At 37.8% G+C, this 20,413-nt stretch overlaps 1 protein-coding gene across 5 annotated transcripts in view; it reads right to left on the bottom strand.

Annotated features, from left to right (window-relative positions):
* The window catches only part of NRCAM (neuronal cell adhesion molecule), a 326,614-nt gene that overhangs the window by 89,930 nt on the left and 216,271 nt on the right, over positions 1-20,413 (bottom strand). For 2 of the 5 annotated variants that reach the window (XM_011948188.1, XM_011948187.1), the window contains 7 exons: positions 14,544-14,755; positions 12,354-12,371; positions 9,883-9,988; positions 7,629-7,825; positions 6,313-6,435; positions 1,478-1,648; positions 915-971 (listed from right to left, as the gene is read on the bottom strand). In XM_011948188.1, the coding sequence (XP_011803578.1) occupies positions 915-971; positions 1,478-1,648; positions 6,313-6,435; positions 7,629-7,825; positions 9,883-9,988; positions 12,354-12,371; positions 14,544-14,649 (778 nt within the window). In that variant the 5' untranslated portion in view covers positions 14,650-14,755. The remainder of the gene's footprint in view (positions 1-914; positions 972-1,477; positions 1,649-6,312; positions 6,436-7,628; positions 7,826-9,882; positions 9,989-12,353; positions 12,372-14,543; positions 14,756-20,413) is intronic. The other 3 variants (XM_011948189.1, XM_011948191.1, XM_011948190.1) reach the window with 2 other exon arrangements.

Raw genomic sequence — 20,413 nt, 5'->3', positions numbered from 1 at the left:
CAGAAGAGGTATTACTTGAGAAAAATTAGTTTTCCTAAGAATTTAGAGACTGTAGGGGGGAAACTTACTCCTCTAAAATCACTTTGGGAATGGTCTTGGGGCCCATATTTTTCAGGAGTCTATTCAAATAAAATAAAAGAAAGCAGCAATTGTGGAGTGTCTATCTTGGTCACTGATGAGACCTTAATGTTTTTTACTTATATCTCAAGGGTGAAAAATTAATACAGCAGAAATTCTGCCTTATGGATAATTAAAAGGACCCTTTATCCAAAACCCATTATTTTCATTCATAGACTCTACTTGAGAACATTTCCCTTAAGGAAATCAAATTCATTTCTATCTACAACAATGAAGTTAAATGCTCTACTTTTAAAAAGATTACTTCCACTGAAGACAGTGACTGGGTTTGACTTGCTTTTAAACAAAACTAAGAGAGAAATGCTATTACTAATTATATTGACAATGTCACATGAAAACAGATGAGAAATGGGATGATTTACTATGAAATCCACTCAATGTTAGTTGCTAAAAGTTTTGATGAGTCAGTATTCTAGCAAGTTAATGCACCCTGCCAACTCTTACTTAGTTCACAAGAAAAGTTAGGAACAGAACAAAACATGGAAAACATAATTCTGAATGTACGTGAAAGGTTTTTCCAAATCAGTGAAATGGTTCTTTACACGCAAACAGTTACAACAGGTTTCATTATTACACATACATCATGGAAAATGCTCTAGTGGCATGCTTCAAAGTTTATAGGTAAATTTCATAAGAAACATACATTTATACTATGGTATTAAACATATAACTAGAAATCTCATAAAGAAATAAGGTTAAATAGCCATGGAGGTGAAGTTAGTGAACTAAATTCTACAATGAAGGAGAGAATATCAGTTACAATCACCATAACTCACCACCATAAAACTCAGTGTCACTCAAATTAGCAGCTATAGTGTCATTCAATTCATCCACTGAAATAAACAGAATATTATGAAGAGGGCACAAAAGTAGGGGAGAAGGGTCAAAAAGTATTGGGCAATAAAAGCAAACGTATGCAGCTATCCTGACCGAGTGCCATTCCTATCAAGTAAAAACAGTGCTTTACATTGTACATGACTAACTCATTAATTTACTCAGCCACCCCCAACCAGGAATATGCAGACATTTAACTGAAGCTGCAGGACTGCCAATAAGAGGCACTGTGGAGCATAAAGCACACACAAATGCTCAGAACACCAGGTAGTTCAGAAGGTTATCACGGAACCAGTCATGACAATAAAAGCAAGAAATGTAAAATCCAGTATTTAGGGTATGCACAAGCTTTATAACACATATGCCAGCACTTTAGTGAGCATTCATGGGAGGTTTCCTGATAATGAACCTGTTTACTTCAAAGTCAGTAGTATATAATAGTTTCTATATTTTGCACATATTTGTAAACGTATTGAAGGGCAGATTCAGGAAGCTGAACTCTTACCTGAAATCACCTTCACAGAAATAGGTTGCTTCTGCTGTATGGTTTGAGTATGATTAAATCTGGCATAACAGATATAGTCTTCGCGGGTGTCCTCTGGGAGGACGTTGGAAAAATAAAGGTCCCCATTCAGACCTTGAGAAACTCTCTCACTTTGTGGAAGTCTTTGAAAGGCTGGAGAAAGGCAGAGAGATATCCAGATTATTCCATCATAAAGTGGCTACCCTCCAAATTAGCAAGATAAATGTATCTACTAATAGGTCTGTGAACTTCATTTGAATATTTTTTTTCTCTATATAGCTCTTTGGGTAAAAGCAAATAACTGTTAAAAAAAAAAAAAAAACCTAATACACTAAAACTCTTAACTCTACTTCCCTGACAGTAACTTCTCTGGGGTGGGGTCAGAAGTGAGATTATACAGTGAAATGTTTTATTAAGCAAATGTAAACAAAATATGTTTTACAAAAAGTTGGTATGACTTTTCCTAATATCTAAATGAGTCCCTAACTGTGAAGTACACATACACACATATCTTAGAAAATCATTAAGGAAGCTTCTAAAATTGTTAACATGGGTTGCATCTACACACAACATTCAGAAACTAAATACTTGGAGAGCATCTAATGGTGAGCTGGGTCCCGTGCTAGGCACTGGGCATGCCAGAGTGCCAGCCCTGTCTGAGCTCATCATCCAGTTGAAGAATCATGCAGCAAATGGCCAGCTGACAGTAACTGGGTGTGATGATGACACTATTTATTTAATGCTGCAACCTGCCGCTCACAAGCTTCCTAAGCCCAGTTTCTCCACCTCCTCTACAATGCTTTTCTGAATTACTTATCACCTTCTGGCATACTACATAATTTACTCATCATACACACGACTTATTGCCTGTTTCCTGCACTAGAATTTAAGCTCCAGGACAGTGGACGCTTTCATCTGCTTTGTCCACTGGAACAGTGCCTGGCCTTTCATGGGGCTCCTTTAAATGTGCATTGAAGGATTAAGTGAGTAACCATCAGCACTCTGACTTCCCAGTGTCAAGCATAATAATTTATTAGCACTTCCCCTAAGGTCCATTTAAGGAACTATCTTGCCTTAGGCAGGAGGATTTTCTTTCTCTTTTATGGACACATAATAAACTGTACATATTTGTGGGGTACGATGTGATATTTCAATACACATACACATTGTGTAATGATCAAATCATGGTAATTAGCATATCCATCACCTTAGACAGTTACCATTTCTTTGTTGTGAGAACATTCAAAATCCTCTCTCTTCTAGCTATCTGAAATATACAATGCATTACTGTTAGCCACAGTCACCCTACTGTGCAATAGTATCAGAACTTATTTGCAGGGAAGATTTTCTAAGTGTATGAAGGATGCAGGGAGGTGGAACGACCGATCTGGGTGTGAGTTCACACTTAGCCAGCTAATGGACATTCTGAAGCTCCTTAGCCCACAGAGCCTTAACTGTGAGAGTTCTTCAGCTCTGAGGTGACAGGACTGAAAAAAGTCTCACATCCCAGTGGCCTCAGGCCACTCTGTCTCCTGGCAGGGTTTTTCCAGTGTGAGTGAAGCAGGTCTGCTCCTCTTGTAGCAGGTGCTTGATCTAACATTTCATGAAATGCAAAATTATAGTTAAAAGTCTGGAGCTCCCTCAGGCAGAAAAAGGAAGGAAAATGTGGAGGCAGAGCTTCAAAGAAAGAACACCAGTTCATCATGTTAACCAAATTATTGGTCAAGATGGGGGTTTGGTTGGCGGTTGCAAATTTATGGTTTTAAGCCATTAAGTCCCAGGAAAAGGACTGTTTTAACAATAACTCAAGCCCGGCCTGGTGGCTCGTGTCTGTAATCCCAGCACTTTGGGAGGCTAAGGTGGGTGGATCACCTGAGGTCAGGAGTTCAAGACCAGTCTGGCCAACATGGCGAAACCCTGTCTCTACCAAAAATATGAAAATCAGCCGAGCGTGGTGGTGTGCACTTGTAATCCCAGCTACTCAGGAGGCTGAGGCAGGAGAATCACCTGAACCTGGGAGGCTGAGGCTGCCGTGAGCTGAGATTGCGCCACTGCCCTCCAGCCTGGGTGACAGAGACTCCATCTCAAAAACAAAACAAAACAAAACAAAAACAAAAACAAAACTCAGAAGAATCAGGTACATTTTGTTTAACAAAGAGTTAAAGACAAAAATACATTTCTTGTCCTCTGTTTATCCTGTTGTAGTAATAAAATAATAAACTGAAGGGTGTTGGCAGACCAAATGTTAGGTAATGGGACTTCATGAGGGTGGTGGCATTTTGCATTGCACTTGAAAAAAAATGTATGCAGATAGGAATAACTTAATGTTATCTTGCAAGAAGTATGCTATATGGATCTAATTTTTTTCTCATATTGCAGGTGCAATTCCATTTGAAAGGTCAGATGCTTCACCAACAGCCTAGAATGAATGTGAGTGGAATATCTAGCTATATAATGTGGGGAAAAAATAGTTATATATTCAGATGACTCTGAGAGTTTACATGTGATATGTCTCTTTATTAAGCAAAAAGGTCATTATTTCTGAGTAAGAACCAAGTACCAAATATTGAGCCTTATTTTGGCAGTGGCATTTGGAGAGCGCTATTCTTAAAGCCATAAATCACTTATTTACATTTGGCTTACTACTTATTTTTGCAAAATCTGTAAAAGATTTATTTAGTTATATATTTGTTTTTTATTTCTTTGCATTACTTTACTTCCTCTGAGTGCTTTCATATAGGAGGAGCCAAAATGCATCCCAGAACTTGAAGTAAAATAAAAAAAAATTAAATTAAAAAAATTAAAAATGCAGATTAAATGTTAGAGCCAAATTTTCTCTTTAGTAATGTATATGTCTTGTGAGTGCACAGGCAATCAGGTCACTGTATTTCCTACAGATACTTTTAATTCATTCCCACCATTCCACCTAAAAGACTCTTAGCAGGGTTACCAGGAACCTCCAAGTTGTCAAATTCAGTAGTCATTTTTTAGTTCTCATGTTATCTGATCTCTCAGGAGCATTTGAAATAGCTGATTATTATGTCTTTCAAAAATATTTTCTAAAATTATTATCATTGTTTATTTTAGGGATGGTGTCTCATTCTGCTGCTGATGCTGAACTGCAGTGATGTGGTTGTAGCTCCCTGCAGCCCCGAACTCCTGAGCTGAAGCAATCCTCCCATCCCAGCCTCTCGATTAGCTGGGATTACAGTGTGAGCCACCCTGCCTGGTTAGTCCATCTTTTTGACACACATTCTTCACCTTGTTCCTGGGGACACCACTCTCTTTGTTCCTTTTTTCCTTCAGTGACTGCTTCTTCTCATCTGCTTTGCTGATTTCTCCGTGAGTTCTTCACCTCTGGAGGGCTCCTGGTCTCAGTCTCCCAGATTCTGCTCTCCTGCTCCCCAGATCCTCTCATCTAGCCCAGGCCTCTAGGCAGCACTTATGTACTAAGATTTCAAACATTGCTGATCATAGCCTGGAATCTTCCTTTTGACTCAGGTATCTCTGACTCTTGCTGGTGTCTTGCCATGAAATATCTTAGAGGCCTCTCACATCCCAAACTCTGGTTTCTTAGGCTCCAAGCAGAACCATGTGCTCCCTCTAAGGTAATATGCTGACCTATTAGCACAGGAAATTTTGGAGGGTAGAAGAGGTAGAGCAACAAACATGCCCTTAGGACAGAAACAGGGGTAGACAAGTTTGAAATTGCCTAATGAATGACTTCATTATCTCTGCCTTGGTTTCCTCATCTGGAAAGTGGAAAAAATAATTGGACATGCCTCATACGGTTGTTGTAAAAATTAATGAAATAACCCATGTTAAGCCCTTAGTAAAAGGCCTGACACTTGGTAAAGGCCCGATAACTATTAGCTATTTTTGAGGATTAAAAAAACAAACAGAAACATAACATATCTCCAACAGCCTGATTTCCTCCCCGCCGTGGGTTTCTGGAAATGGCAATTCCATTTTATCATTTTGGAGTTGTTCAATCTCCAAAGGCAGTTATCCTTGATTCCTCTCTCTCATGCTCCAACCTCTGCCCCAGTAAATCCTGGAGGACTGACCCTCAAAATGTATGCAGAATCTTGCCATTTCTTACCCTTTCTACTGCTACCTCTTAAGTCCAAGTCACCAAAAAATTTCATCTAGATTACAGCTGTGGCCCCAACAGTCTCTCTACTCTCTCTTTTGTCCACTATATTCTCTACACATCAACTGAAGGGATAGTTACTGCTTATTTCAGATAAAGTCACTCCTTCAAGATTTCACTACTTCATTCCAAGCTAAAGCCAAAGTCCTTTCCATTGAGTCCCTGTGACCTTTCTTACCTTGTCCATCACCTTCCCCCTCGGCTCCTTCAGTCTGGCCACCTTGGCCTCCTTGCTTTTCTTTTTACACATGGCAGGGATGCTCCTTCCTTAGGGGCTAGCACTACTGTTCCCTTTCTACTCAGATATTTAGGGGTATGGCTTGCTCTCATTTCATTAAGTCTCTGCTCAAAACTCTGCTTTTTTTTTTTCATAGAACTTATTGCTAACAAACACAGATTTTCTAAATGTACTTATTGCATTTATCATCTGCCTCCTTCCCCACTCCCATCCCCTCCCACTGCAAAGAATATAAGCAAGGTACATGGTAAATGTTCAGTAAAACTGAGTGAGTGAATGAGATGACATGTTATTTTATTTTGAGGAGCAGTTATTTTCCTGAGCATCTCTAAAACATTTTACGAATCACAAGAGGTAATAATGTATTATGACTGTAAATAATCCTAAGACCTTTAAAGAAAGAAAGTTCATATTATCAAAACTTACAATTATCCATCCAAAATATTATAGGTGGTGGTAATCCAATTGGGGGTCTGCAGGGAAGTACTAAAGATTGACCACTTTGAAGTGTGATTGGTTCAAGCTTTTCTTTGGTCCACAATGGTGATCCTTTTAAATAAAACAAAACTTCTCAGTTATTTCTGCATTGAAAAGTACAAAAAGAAAGCACTAAAAATAAAGGCAAATTGAACTTTTGGAGAAATAATTTGTAATTTATGTATGCTCAATTAATGAGAAAATATTTTTAAATACAATGTTAAAAGAAAAAAAGTAAAAATTTAAAAAACAGTCAATTCTGATGCATTGCCACTGATAGTATAAATTCTCAGTCAGTGATTCCACAGCTGAGAATTTATACTAAATATATCATCAAGAAGACAAACAGTTTTGACACAAGCATGTTCTTCACAAAAGAATGGAAAACACTTAAATGTAAAAAGATTTGTTAAATAAAGAATTATACATCTACATTTTTGAATACTATAGAGTATTATATAAGTACACTTATTTATAAAATCACTATGGGAATATATGTGATATGTCAAAAAGTCAGAAAAGGTTGTAAGATAGTATTTCAGAAAATGAGCTGGTTTTAAACACATATATACATACCTGCCTAGGAAAAAATAGAAAGAATATTTGAGCAGTAGTTATTTCCTTGAATGGAAGGATTCATGAACAGTTTTTAAATTTCTCTTTTGTTTATTTATAATTAGTTTTTCTACAATGAACATGTTTTATACATGTAATAATTTCTTTTTAAAGAACCAGAACTGAAAAATATGACTGTTATTTAAATACATGCTCTTAAGGTTTTTGAGAGGATTTTGGTACCAACCATTGCAAAAAGAGCCTTAATAATATCAAGGTAGTGAGGACACTCCACTTCCAGTAAAATTTTGAAACAGAAATGATTAAAGAAATAGCATTTAGACCTTGGTCACCCATATCATACTGAATTTATTTCCATTTGGCTGTAGGAATTTCACTTTTACAGGAGATACATGAGAAATAAATAATTAGATGAACTCGGGGAAGAAACACCTTTTTTTTTTTTTTTTTTCAAACCCCGGTGTCTTACACAGGACTTGTATAAAAGATACATTGGATTGGTAAAGCATTAGGCTAAGGGGCTTCTCAGGGTAAAGTGGAAAGCAGCGACAATTTTCATGCAAAACAAAGTCAGAATATTGGAAGCAATTCCACTGCTTTCTTGAATAGTATCTGGACGATGTCACAGAAGCTGAGTCTTGGAGCAATACTTTAAAAAGGGTCATATTGGTTGACAAGTTTCCACTTACGGGATGGGCGGACGACAATGTTATTAGAAATTGCAGCTCCACGTTCATTCCTTGCTGTACACTGATAGACTCCTTCGTAGGTCTCAGCTTTCCCTTCGCTCATGATGTTAATTATGAGCGTTCCTGTGCCAGGCTTCATGGTGACCAGAGGGTCTTTATCGATGTCAAAATGAGTCCCATTACGGGTCCAGGAAAAGCTGCCCAACACACAAAGGGTTAAGTGTATTAATGGTCCAGAAAAATGGGATTACTTTAACAAATTTCTAGCAGTCTTATGGGTTTCTAGAAATAATTACTAGGTTTTAATATTCAGTAAGAGAGCAATAAGGCCTCATATCTAAAATGTTTCATTGAATCATGACCTGGAAAAAAAGGGCAGGCTATACTTTTTAAGGTACCTGTCTTCTGTAGAACTAGCCCACATTTGACTCAATAAAGAAATCATGCACACAAATTGCCTGTCATTTTTCTAAGAAAATAGAAGGAGCAGGTCTCCCAGGTACACTCTCTTAGAGCTTTATTAGCATTTTCACTGTAAACTCCATTGTTCACAGAGTTGATAACCTGTCTATAAAAATTTGCTTGGGGCTGAAATGTGACAAGACCTCTGCAAGTACTATTTATATATGATGAAAATTGATCAGACAAATTTCAAGTTACCAAATTGTGAAGTGTAGGCTGGGAGCAGGTTAAGAGATATAAGTTCCAGAGTGTCTTAAATGTTGCTTATTAAAAACAGTAACTCTACATAAAACACATGTTGGGAATTTTTAATTCTAGAGATGATTTTGAGAATCCCTTGGGAGGTATGCCCAATTGTCAACTGAGATTCCTCTTTCTCCATTTTATTTTTATAAAAGATTGACTTACATAAAAGTCACAGAGCTCATGTAATTAAATACTTTACAACTAGTCACACATCAGTGATGGCCATGCTCATACAAAGGTACGAATCTCCAAATGTCACAGTGTTTTCTAGGCTCACTCGGATTTCCCTTCCCACTGCTTATCTTTATAGCAGTCATTGCCACAACCAGGGCAGGAAGTCGTGGTGTGGATGCTACTGGCATCTTGTGGGCAGGGGCCAGGGATGCTGCCAAATATCCTACAACGTACAGGACACTTGCATCCCCTAAACAAAATATTATCCCACTCCATATATCAATAGTGCTGAAGAGGAGAAATCCTGTTTTACAGTGAGTTACAGAAGGCATTAATTGTGAAACTGAAAGGAAACCTCATCAAGGGATACCACATCAGGCCTTCTGTGAGAGAGGTTTTCCATTAACATAGCCGAATATATTATTTTGAGGCAAACCTTTGCTGAAAGTTTTGACATAGTACATATTCAGTCCCAGTTAATTTTTTTCTTGGGGCCAGTTTGTGATAATTTAAAAAGGTCTGTAATAGACAAACTTGGAAATAAAATAACCAGAAACTTTCACTTCTTTATTACTTAAAAATCCATATTACATTTTAATAGCAATAACCCAACTCTCCAAAACTCCCAGATATGACTGGACAAGTTACAGATCATCCACTGTGAGGCCCTGAATAAGTTACTTAGCATTACCAGGCATCAGTTTCCCATCTATAAAATGTATTGGTTGGACTGGGTTATCTCTAATATCTCTCCCAACTCTAAAATGCTTTGCAGTGATCTAAAATGCTATGTAGGATCCAAATGGCATGAATTCTCATGACTGAACTCTGCCAAGTTTGGAAAATCATTTAAGACTATTTTATAAACTGTTATAGAGACAGCAGAGATCTTGGAAGTCATCAAATTCAACCTCTTTATAGATGAGTAAATTGAAGCCCAGAGAAAAGGGATTTGCCTGTGCCTTATGGCCATTAGTATCAAAACCTGAATCAAAAGGCTCTTTCCATAACTCCCCACTTTATAAGCATTTTGCAGAAAAGTGTGGGCATGGAAATGCAATAATCTGCGTTTTCAAGAAGAAAAAAATGGGCTCTAATTAAGCAGAGAGACAAAACAATACACCTACAAGTGAGACTTTAAGGATATGTGGGACCCAAGAAATTACCTTCAGTATCTTTGAAGGGCTGAAATGGGCTGGGATAGATGAACCAAAGGGCAATCTAGTGAGTCACAGTGAGATATATCCAACTAAAAAAGGAAGTGCTCTACATAGTCTGCCTTGTTTGATGGAAATTCCCAAACATATTTCTCTATTCAGAGAGATTTCCTGATTTATTCTCAGTACTATAACAAAGCAGAACACATACTCACCTTGGGGGCGGTTTCCCTTTGGCCTCACACTGGATTACAATATTCTCCCGAGGGTCAATAATGTAATCTTTTGGAGACTGCTGGGTGATGGTTGGAGGTTGTACCACTTAATTGTAGGAAAAAAAAATGTAAAAAAAAAAATCATTTAAAATCATAATAGTAGCCATTTTTTCCTGTATCAAAATCACTTACCTTAGATAAATATGCTTCAAGCGTTTTCAGTAATTTCTAGTGTAGCAGCACATACTTCAGTAGATCTTTCTGCTAAAGTTCTGCTAAAACTGCGAAGTCAAGGCATAACTTTCTTTTGGTAACTATGTGCACTTGCAAAGTCCATTTTCCCACACTAAAAGTTTGGGAAAATAATTATCAATACAAGCCTAATATTAAGACAGTTTCTTTTCTGATGTAACAATGAGAAATTCTTTTGATTCCTTTGGTTCAAATGATGTTTTTCAGAGGAATTTAAGTTGTGAGGTAAATTTGCATCTTTCCAAAGAGTAACAGACTTAGGTCATTAGTGTGTGCTCATATAAATCAATATATGTTGGGAACAAATACATTTGAGAAGTTAATATTAAACAGACTGTTAAATTGGAGATGTAACATCTCTTATCAGAGCCAGGAGGTAAGTGAATTAGGAACAAAGATAAAAGAGTCTTATTTAGAAGATAAAGGGAACTGAGGAAGTTCTCTGTCCTAGGAGACAGTGTTTCCATTTGCTCTTCAAAGTGTTATCTTTTCTTTTATTATCAAATCCTGTGGGGAACCTGTTCTGACCCAGAACAATCTAATCTGAAGAAGGCTGTATCGGGACCACCAATGCTCTTCAAGTCGTTCTAAGATCACCATGTCCTTCTTCTTGTGAGATCACAACTAGTGTTATGACAGGAAGGGACTAAAGAATAATTTATTACAACCTCTTCTTTTCTTATTCAGCACAGCAAAATGGCTTGACTAGGAAGGCACAAAGCAGAGATTTAAACAGCTAAAGTACAAATCAAAAGCTAGCCTCATTACTGTTACCATTTATTGTGTACTATTACACGCAGGGTACTGGGCAGTGTCAGTTTCCCTTCCCTTTGGAATATGCCGTCCCCGTCCTTGCCTTTCCAGCTGCCCTTCCCACCTCTGTCATGCATATAGAACCTTCATTTTTCTAGCCTAGTCAGTTTCTACCACAGACTAGCAGTGTGGTCTGATGGTTGAGCACTAGTCCGTTTGTTTCTTACTAGCTGTGAGACTTCAAGCAAATTTCTTAACTTCTGTAAGCCCTAGTTTCCTAAGAGGGAAAATAAAGTTTAAAAGTAGTATCTACCACCTAGGATAGCTGGCAGGATTAAGAAAATAATTTCTATAAAATTCTTAGTATATACCAATGCTATAATGGTTCAATAACATCAGCTATTTTAAAATTATTATCATAATCATTTTTATTTGGAACAGATTCACCTTTGAATGATCCTTCAGGCTCTGGGAGTATATAGCGTTTGGAATAATGGAAGGAAGTCTGGAATTCCACGTTCAAGGAATAGTGGCCATAGGGAGTGGGGGAGGGGATTCTCAGGAGTGACTCAGTTCAATTCCTTGTGCTTTTCTGGGAGTGACACAGGTGCAAATCTGGTGGCTTCAAAAGCAGAGCTTCTATTCACAGTTCTGCAGCAGAGCTGGCTCAAATGCCACCCCTAACTGCCAGGAGTTTACTGTCTGGATATACCTCCTTAAACAGTGCTTGGGTCACCTACTAATTAACAAATGTTTTCCAGTAGCAAGAAAAGAAGTGATTTTACATAATTTTTCTGGTTAATTTGACATCAAAGGAAATTATCAAATGCCTGAAAATTGACTATTTTTAAACTAGGTGATAAATGCCACCTAACTGTCAAAGGCAGTGGAAAGTTTTGCATAGAGCAAGCCACTCAAAAACCATGTAGGTGGGAGCTGCTTATCTATTGTCCACTTCAAGACAAGATTCAAATTCGCTGGGTCAGTCTACTGATGGCACCTAGAAATACTAGTGTACATAGTCACGAAGGCTCAAGAAGCATGAAATGGCATATAGCTGCTGTCTTGTGTAAAGCTTTTGCCTGCACCCACCTTCTAAAAGACACGAAAAGACCTATCTTTGTTCCAGAAAGCATTAATTAGCCTTTACAACAGATCAGCATTCTCTTTAAATTTTGAGAATTTTCTCATTGAGTTACATCAGATGTGAATAAAGCTTGGAAGTTAGTAGAGCAGCATACTGGTAAAAGAAAGAGTAACAGCCAAGTTTTCAGAATTCATGCAGATAATACATTACAACTGCTTCTTGGTATTGAAATACAATGCTTAGCTACAGTAAACACACATGCTTAGAAAGACAAAGGTCACAAACATGAAATTGTGCATTTAAATCACAGTATTAATTCAAAAAGCAAAGACATGGTCAAATTTTCACACTGCCTAGTAATTTATAGAAGGACACTTACAGTCTTCAAGAAGTTTTGCTTTTTCCCCATCAATATCAGCAGGTAAGTGGGCAAAGAGGATTAAAGAAAATCAGATGTTAATAATAAGAACGTTAGAACTCTGAAGATAAAGGGGCATCTTGTCTATTTGATTTGATCTAAGAAAACCCGTATAGTGAAGGTTGAAGTTGTGAAGTTGCAAGAGGAAGAAATATGCATTAACGGTTTCCTTTAATCTTGCAGCAGCTTTCCCACATAAACATATGGAAGAACAAAAGCAATGCTGTAGGCAAAAAGAGTTCTTCCAGGAATAGGAATGGCGAATTCCATTCCATACATGTTGTGCTGGACAAGTAATTATGTTCAATTTGAAAAATAGCTGAAATCTACAATTAATTTGAGTTGTCACATACTGTGTAGTGTCTGGTCATATCATCCCAGACATCACTATGCATATGGTAATAATACCTAACAATGGGACACTGCTACAGTGACAATGCTCCATGCAAGCCAAGTCCAACACTAATTTAAGATTTTTATATTTCTATGGTTAATCTCCAAAGTTATTAATTGATCTTTTTAGACTGTTAGCAGATTTCTGCTTCAGAATTTCTCAATCACTCAGGGGTTGCTGGTGCCCACACCAGGGAGGTGTTCATGTAGTAGAGAAAGGATGTAAGAAATAGGGGCAGGGAAGAAATTACATTAGCATGCAATTCAAATCATTCCATAGTGCTGCCTGTCGTTACTACTCGCAAAGGTTAATACAGGAGCACCTGGGTTTTTCTGTGACTTTCTTTTCATCATGGTTATGCCTCTTCTCCATTAGCAGTGATAATTGAGTTAGCCGCAGGTGACTGTTTCCCTCTGACTGATAGATTGAACAGTCAGATTAAGGGGGAATATATTTAATACGAGAGAGAGCAAAAGCATTTCTCTCAAATGCTTTTCTTTCTCTCCTGTGTATCTGTCAGGGCAAATGCTTACTTAGGCATTCCCACTCCAATAGGCTTAAGCAGTTGTATATTTTTTTGAAAATTGAAATTAAGGTCATTGGATGAATTTTTTTAAAAAAATAAGAAAAGCATTGCATTTTATTGTACTTTATAGAAGCACAGCAAAAAGTCAACAAAGTGTGGGATAAACCACATCTTTTCCTAACATCTTCCCATTGGCAGTTGCAACCTCTACGGCAATAATAATAATAAATAAATAAAAATGACATCCCAACAATTGAATAGCCCCAGGAAAGTGCTATCTTCCTTGCACCCTGGAAAGCTTGCCAAACAGATATTCTATTCAGGAAGCTAATGGCTTCAAAGAGCTCATGCAGATGAGGGATAAAGGAGAAATCAATTCTGAAGTACAGATTTGAATTTTTGCTTTCCATTGCAGGAAAAGTGACCAGGTGGAACCTAGCATTATCTTTATTTTTCACAAACAGGCCACCCAGAGCAGGGAGAGCACAGTACATATCCTACTACGAGGAAAATGGAGGGCTAATACAGTAGCTGTTGTTTGCTCCACTTTAGTGTTTTTGCAAATTACTTGTATTTTCAGCAGTTGTATCTTGGCATTTGACCACATTGTTTAAACCAAATAAGATATTTGTTAGGCTCTAGATAATATACTTTTCCTAGTTCTAGACTTATATTTAAGATTCAAAATTGGAAAGTGAGATGTGCCTCATCTCATCATGTCAAGAGAAATTAATTATGGGGTGGTTTAGGGATTCCGAGGGGCATGGAGTTGGCAGAAGGAGTCTTCCCTCATCTTTGCAGAACACCCTCAGCATATGACAGGCAAGGGTAAAGGGTAAGGGGATGAGTGGGGAGGTCTCCATAATCATTTTAAAGTGACTCATATAGTTTTCTTGCAGGACTGCTTCTCTAAAGAGCCACCTGTTGGGAAGATCAGGCAGCTTGCACAACTCAATCCTTCTCAGGCCATCCCCAGCAGGGCAGACAAAAGGTACCTGAGGGGGAAGAAGGAGCATGACAGGGAGGGAATTGTGAGTCTGACCGTTTCAATGGCCACTTCTACAGTCTGAATCTTTATAAACACCAGGTGCTGAAGGTAAAAGCCAAATTAATTTTGATTAGCTTTTCAGTATCACACAGACACCTTCTCCATTCACGCAGTTCAGAGTGATGATAAATGCTGGGAGGCTTTGACTCCTGGGCCTAACAGCTTTAAAATGTTAATACTTACGATCAAGAGGTACTTCCAGTGCACTAATCATCTGGCACAGGAAGAGAATCAGGGGCAGTCTGCCCGCAGATAAGCGCTTCCTTTTCGGCATTATTTTAAGCAGCATTAGCTTAACTCCTGCTGAGACCCACACACTGAATTTCCTTTTCTTCTTTCACAAAAGATTTTGTGAAACGTTGTGTGCAACGTTTAAGTAATTTTCATGCAGGAAACTGAAAAAGGATAGAGTAGGAATAATAATTATAATGTATTAAAAAGAAGGAAATGAAGAGCGGAAGTCTGCAGCACAGAGAACTAGCCCTGTATTATACATGAACTCTAAACGAAAGTTAATTTTTAAATATTTAACTCTCAAGACTGGAATAATCATTTATTCATAAACCAGCTAAAATCAGTTCAGAGATATCAGTAGTGATGTGAAGCATAATCTGTCTACCATCCTTATGATTTTTCCATTTTAAATGGTATTTGTATTACGAGTGTTCAGAGGCTATCATGTCTTTCCCAACAGATCAGGAAAACTTGGCTTTTAAGCTGGTTAGAAAGCAATCACTTTGTGACTTTAGAGGTGAGGCCTAATGGCTTCTCCATTCTACAGATTATCTCTGGGAAAGTTCAGGGGATTGTTGTAAATTTGCTTCAAAGCCAAAACACTAATTTATGAGATGAGCACTGACCATTCAAGTCTTCCCCATCTTCCACCTAGATTACAGCAACGAACCTAGCTGGGCTCTGAGTTCGGGCCCTTTCTCACTGTAGTCACCCTCCTTCACAGTGCTGATTAATTTTTTCTACAAGGCCTTCTCTGGTTAAATATTGGGAGTAGCCATATGTGATCCCTCAAATAAAGTCTAATGTATCTTTAAACAAGTACTTAAAAACCTCAGTGATCTGGGCTTAATTTATCCTACAAACCTGACTTCCTTTTATTTCCATATAACCATTTTTTGGTTTGATGATTCATTTCTGTTTTTCTTTCTTGTGTCAGTCCTTCGATATGCCCCAAATTTTCCTGCCTTCTTGTCTTTGATTATTCTATTTCATTTGCCTGGAATGCCTTTATCCACCATATTTTCTTATCAAAGTCCAATTTATTTCTTATAGATCAGTTAAAAGGTCACCTCCAGGAAACATTAGCTGATCACCCGAACCAGAAGTTACTTCACCACCAACCCTGATTCCCTGAAATTCCTTGCTTTAAACATCACATACATAGGCAGATATATATTAATAAAGAGACTGTGTGCACATATTGTATACATGCTCTCTATTCCTCCAGGCAAGAATTTTTGTAGCCCTCTCCCACCACCTCATCTTTGTAGCCCTCTCCCACCACCTAATACAGCCTGCCTTGCATATTGGAAGTGTCCATTGCAAAATGGAGAGCATGAGCACAAACATATTAATAGAAGATTGATATCCATCCCACAGCAAACTCCCACCTGAAATGATAGGTTTAATCATGTCCTCCCATTAATGAAGAGAGGTGGGGTGACCAATGACTCTCTCAAGAAGGTGGGAGGGATGTTATTATTATAAACTGGTGTACCTCCCACAAGTTGAAGTATTGAATTATTTATGTAATTTTTATTTGTATAATTGTATATTTTATGATGTCCATCTTTTCCAATAAACTGCAATTCTCCTCAGGGCAGGGATGGCATCTGTCCTATCCCCCACTGCACCCTCATAGCCCATCACAGTGCCTGGCACATGGTAGGTAGTAAATAAATATTTGGATAAAAAAATAAATGAAAGGAGAAAACGGGAAAGAAAAGGAGACTTTACAATCTTTGAAGCTGAGGTTGCATTTGGAGTCTGACTATGATCTATCCAAGGCTGTATTTATATTTATACTGCTTGGTTTAAAAACCAATCTTTGTTAATATGATCAAATTAGTTGTATGATCATGTCTGTGTGTGGAATAGTGCTTAAATGTCAAAAGGAAAATGAAATAATCCTAATAACATATTTTGTTAGCAATCAAGTTCTGATTTGAACATGATTAAAATTGTAGTAAGACACTTCTTGCAAAACAAATTTTAAAAGAATATGCCAGGCCGGTTGTGGTCACGCCTGTAATCCAAGCACTTTGGGAGGCCGAGGCGGGTGGATCACCTGAGGTCAGGAGTTTGAGAACAGCCTGGCTAACATGGTGAAACTCCGCCTCTACTAAAAAGGCAAAAATTAGCGAGGCGTGATGGTGGGTGCCTGTAATCCCAGCTACTTGGGAGGCTGAGGTGGGAAAATTGCTTGGCTGCAGTGAACCAAGATTGTGCCACTATGCTCCAGCCTGGCTGACAGAGCAAGACCTCATCTCAAAAAAAAAAGAAAAAAAGAAGATGCTAAACATAAACATTATACTTACATAAATATTATTTTGTGAATAAAACATCCATATTATTTGGCTTCATTTAAGAGCCAGGAAATGTCTTTCCATATTATAATATCCAAACATTCATGTCCGTTAAGCATTGAGACGCAGGTACAGAAGCTCACTCAACCATTTCTGAACAAATACAAACCAGACTATCTTTCTGTGGGTGCAAAGCACATCTAGATCATTTAGTCAAATTTAATTAGGTCTCTCATGAGTTTTCGGTTGAAACACTAATTTTCAATTCACATAAGCTTTAGGGAAGTTAAAAATAAATGTCACAAATGGCATGAAAACATGCAGATCTTACATATTATACATATTAAGATAAAGCAAAAGAGCCAGACTCTGAAAACGAAAATGGTTTATTTGTCTGATTTCTGTGTCATGTTAATGGAGATTATTGGACTTAAGTGCCAAGTTCTCCAGAAAGGGGGAGAACTAATATACTTTCCAATAGATGTACTAATAAATTGTAACACTTGTAAGATCTTAAACAGCTACATACAATTTCTGTTGTAAGTTCTTCATGTATTTTGCCTGGATGCATTAACTATTCACCCTCCAGTATAGAGAAAATCATTAGACAAATTCATATAAAAGAAAGTATCAATCAACCTCTATGCTTTTTCAGAGTATACATGGAGTAAACTATTGCATATCAAATCACAGTGTGTTATAAAGAAAAAAATTGTATTTTTAAGAAAAATTGAAAGCACTTACTTAAAGAGACATGAGTAAATAAATCCTCATACTGCTGGGAGGTCATGAACTACGATAACTGAAGATGAGGGTTCTCCTCAGAAGTTTTGAGTTAGACTGTACCATTAGCCACAAATCGTCTCTAGTGTAGGTTCTGCTACAGGAGGACGAAACAATGGTCCAGCTCATCCTCTGGCTCCTGCCCATGGAAAATCACCCACTCCTGTGACATATGCCCTTATAGGTGAAAATCCAAATGCCTAAGGACATCATTAAGTCCCTAGCACTCAATCAAACTGAAAATCAAATAGAGCTATAGAAGACGTAGCTTTCTCTCAATGAGAGTAATGTATTCTGCACACTGCACCAAGAAAAACCACTGCTTTGCACTCTCGATATTGACGTCAATGCCTTGACTCAGTAGGAGCCCATCTGCCTTGTACTTTACCTTGGAAAATGATGGTCACTCTTCATTAAGTGAGAATCATGAACTAAAACTAAATTGTTAATGTAATTATACCACATTGAATAAAATCCCAATTTGAAATAGCAGCATGATTTTTAATCAAGGCTAAGGAATATGTGAGTGCAATATAGCTTACAATATACAAAAAATATTTGCCATAGACATTTTAAAGCATGATTGAATGAGATAAATGGTAGGTTCGTCTTCTAAAAAACAGATCACCCTGATACTTAAAATCACATATATTGCTAAAAGGACTGAGAGTAATGATAAACAGCAAAGCCTTTTCATATCTCATTTAATTTAACTCCATTCAAAGCAACTTTTCGTATGTTACCTATAGAACCTGTGAAACAGAAGTGGGAAAAATCCCTTCTTTAGTAAACTTTTGATCATTAGAAAAGAAACGCAATTCAAGGTTCCCTTATTTCTTTTGCCTCAAATTCATATTAAACCACACAGTAAATATTCCCCTGGATTACTTACTATGTATTTCAAAAGAAAACCCGACAGTTTTGACAAAGGATTCACATCAAGCCTGAGAGAAACAGCTCTCCTGTTGCTTACTTAAGAAGTCTCGTCTTTAGAAAGAAAATAAAATATTTCTTTTTCTCTCAAACGAAGGACGAAATTCTTTTAATTTAAAAAATCAGCTCTCTACCAGAATTCGAAGACCATGCATTACTCGCCATTTCATTCTGCTGTATTTGGGCTTTTCAGCATCTCAGCATGGGTGGGTTCCATGCTGTTTGAACACATAACATGATCTACACTCTCCAAGCAGATAAACCAATATGCTTATGTGACTAGATGCCTTTTGACACACTAATTATTGCTCTGATGCCTCATCAGTGGCTTGCCTCATTGACTGGACAACTAAGTGGGTATGACACCATCTTGACTGTGAAAGACATTTTTCATCAGTCAATTTGGGGATGGTCACTTTTTATATTTTAAATATTCACCATAAGGAAGAAGCACACAAATGCACATCTCTAGCCCATGCTGTGCTTTTCAATCACAGATTTTGAGTCTGAGACTGTGGAGGAAAGGTTAGCGAGAAATAGACAATGACGACTAATAATCAACACATCAACAGAGTCACAGTTACGTCTACACCACTACACAATCACGAGTGCACCTCAGAAAAAAGTAGTCTGGGATAACAGGACTATAGAGATGATAACGATCAAACAAGACACACTGTGCGAAGCTTTAAGGATCATGTTTCTAATTTCCTCTAGGTTCAAAGGAATCTTCCACAGTAGAGCCTCTACCAGGAATGTAGTAACTAGAACCTGGAATAGTACCTAAGGAATGGTGAACAAAGAACAGGTGGTTTTTACCCAAATAACAGGTAATGGAACAACACCCTGATAATAGCTCAAAATCTCTACTCCTCAGAGCACTATAACTAATGATCTTATTTGATATTCATAAAAACCCCAGAAAACAGAAAAACAGGTATTTCTACCTATTTAACAGACAAGAAAATAATCCAGTCATGATGGCTACCATTCACTGAGCCTTTTCCATGTGCCAGGCACAGCGATGAGTCTCCTCCAGGCATTAACTTATTTTCCCAACAATCCCAGAAGGCAATTTCTATTACATTTCTCAACTTACTGATAAGGAATTCAAGTGTAGGATGGTGTCACCTGATTAAGTGTCACGTGATATGTGAAGTACCAGATCTAGAGCTCCAGTTCTGTAAGGTTCTGGAGCTTTTAGCCATCTCACACTGCCACACCCCGAGACGTCCCTAGCGTTTCCCTCCCTCCTATATCCTCTTAATTTGTAATTAGTCAATAAGCAAACAGAATTACCAAGTTTAGTTACCCATGTTAAAAAAAGAAAACCTCTAACGCTTTCTGAATATCTATGGAAGATCTTCACAATATTGCCCATGGCACAACTTTAGGAGCTTCTTCACACCAGATTCCATGTGAATAGGACCCCATGGACTTCTACCACATGTGGGCCCTCGCCTTCTAAAGGAAGAACAATTTTTAAGACAATGTAGACAAAATGTATTTTAAAAAGCTAATTTTAAAAGTAGGCATTGTGTGCACATGGTACAATATTCATAAAGTACAAAAGACCATAGAATGCAAAGTAAGCAACCAGCAATCCCCTTTCTCCTGGAGGAAGCAGTCATTATTACCAAGTTTTTTGAATCCTTCCAGAGAGAGTTCAGGCATAAAGAAACATAAAAATATATTTAGCAGGCCGGGCACGGTGACTCATGCCTGTAATCCCAGCACTTTGGGAGGCCAAGGCGGGAGGATCACAAGGTCAGGAGATTGAGACCATCCTGGCTAACA

Source organism: Colobus angolensis, unplaced genomic scaffold, assembly GCF_000951035.1.
Source record: "Colobus angolensis palliatus isolate OR3802 unplaced genomic scaffold, Cang.pa_1.0 Scaffold275, whole genome shotgun sequence".
In the NCBI taxonomy this organism is placed as follows: domain Eukaryota; kingdom Metazoa; phylum Chordata; class Mammalia; order Primates; family Cercopithecidae; genus Colobus; species Colobus angolensis.
This window is presented reverse-complemented; position numbering and strand designations above follow the sequence as displayed.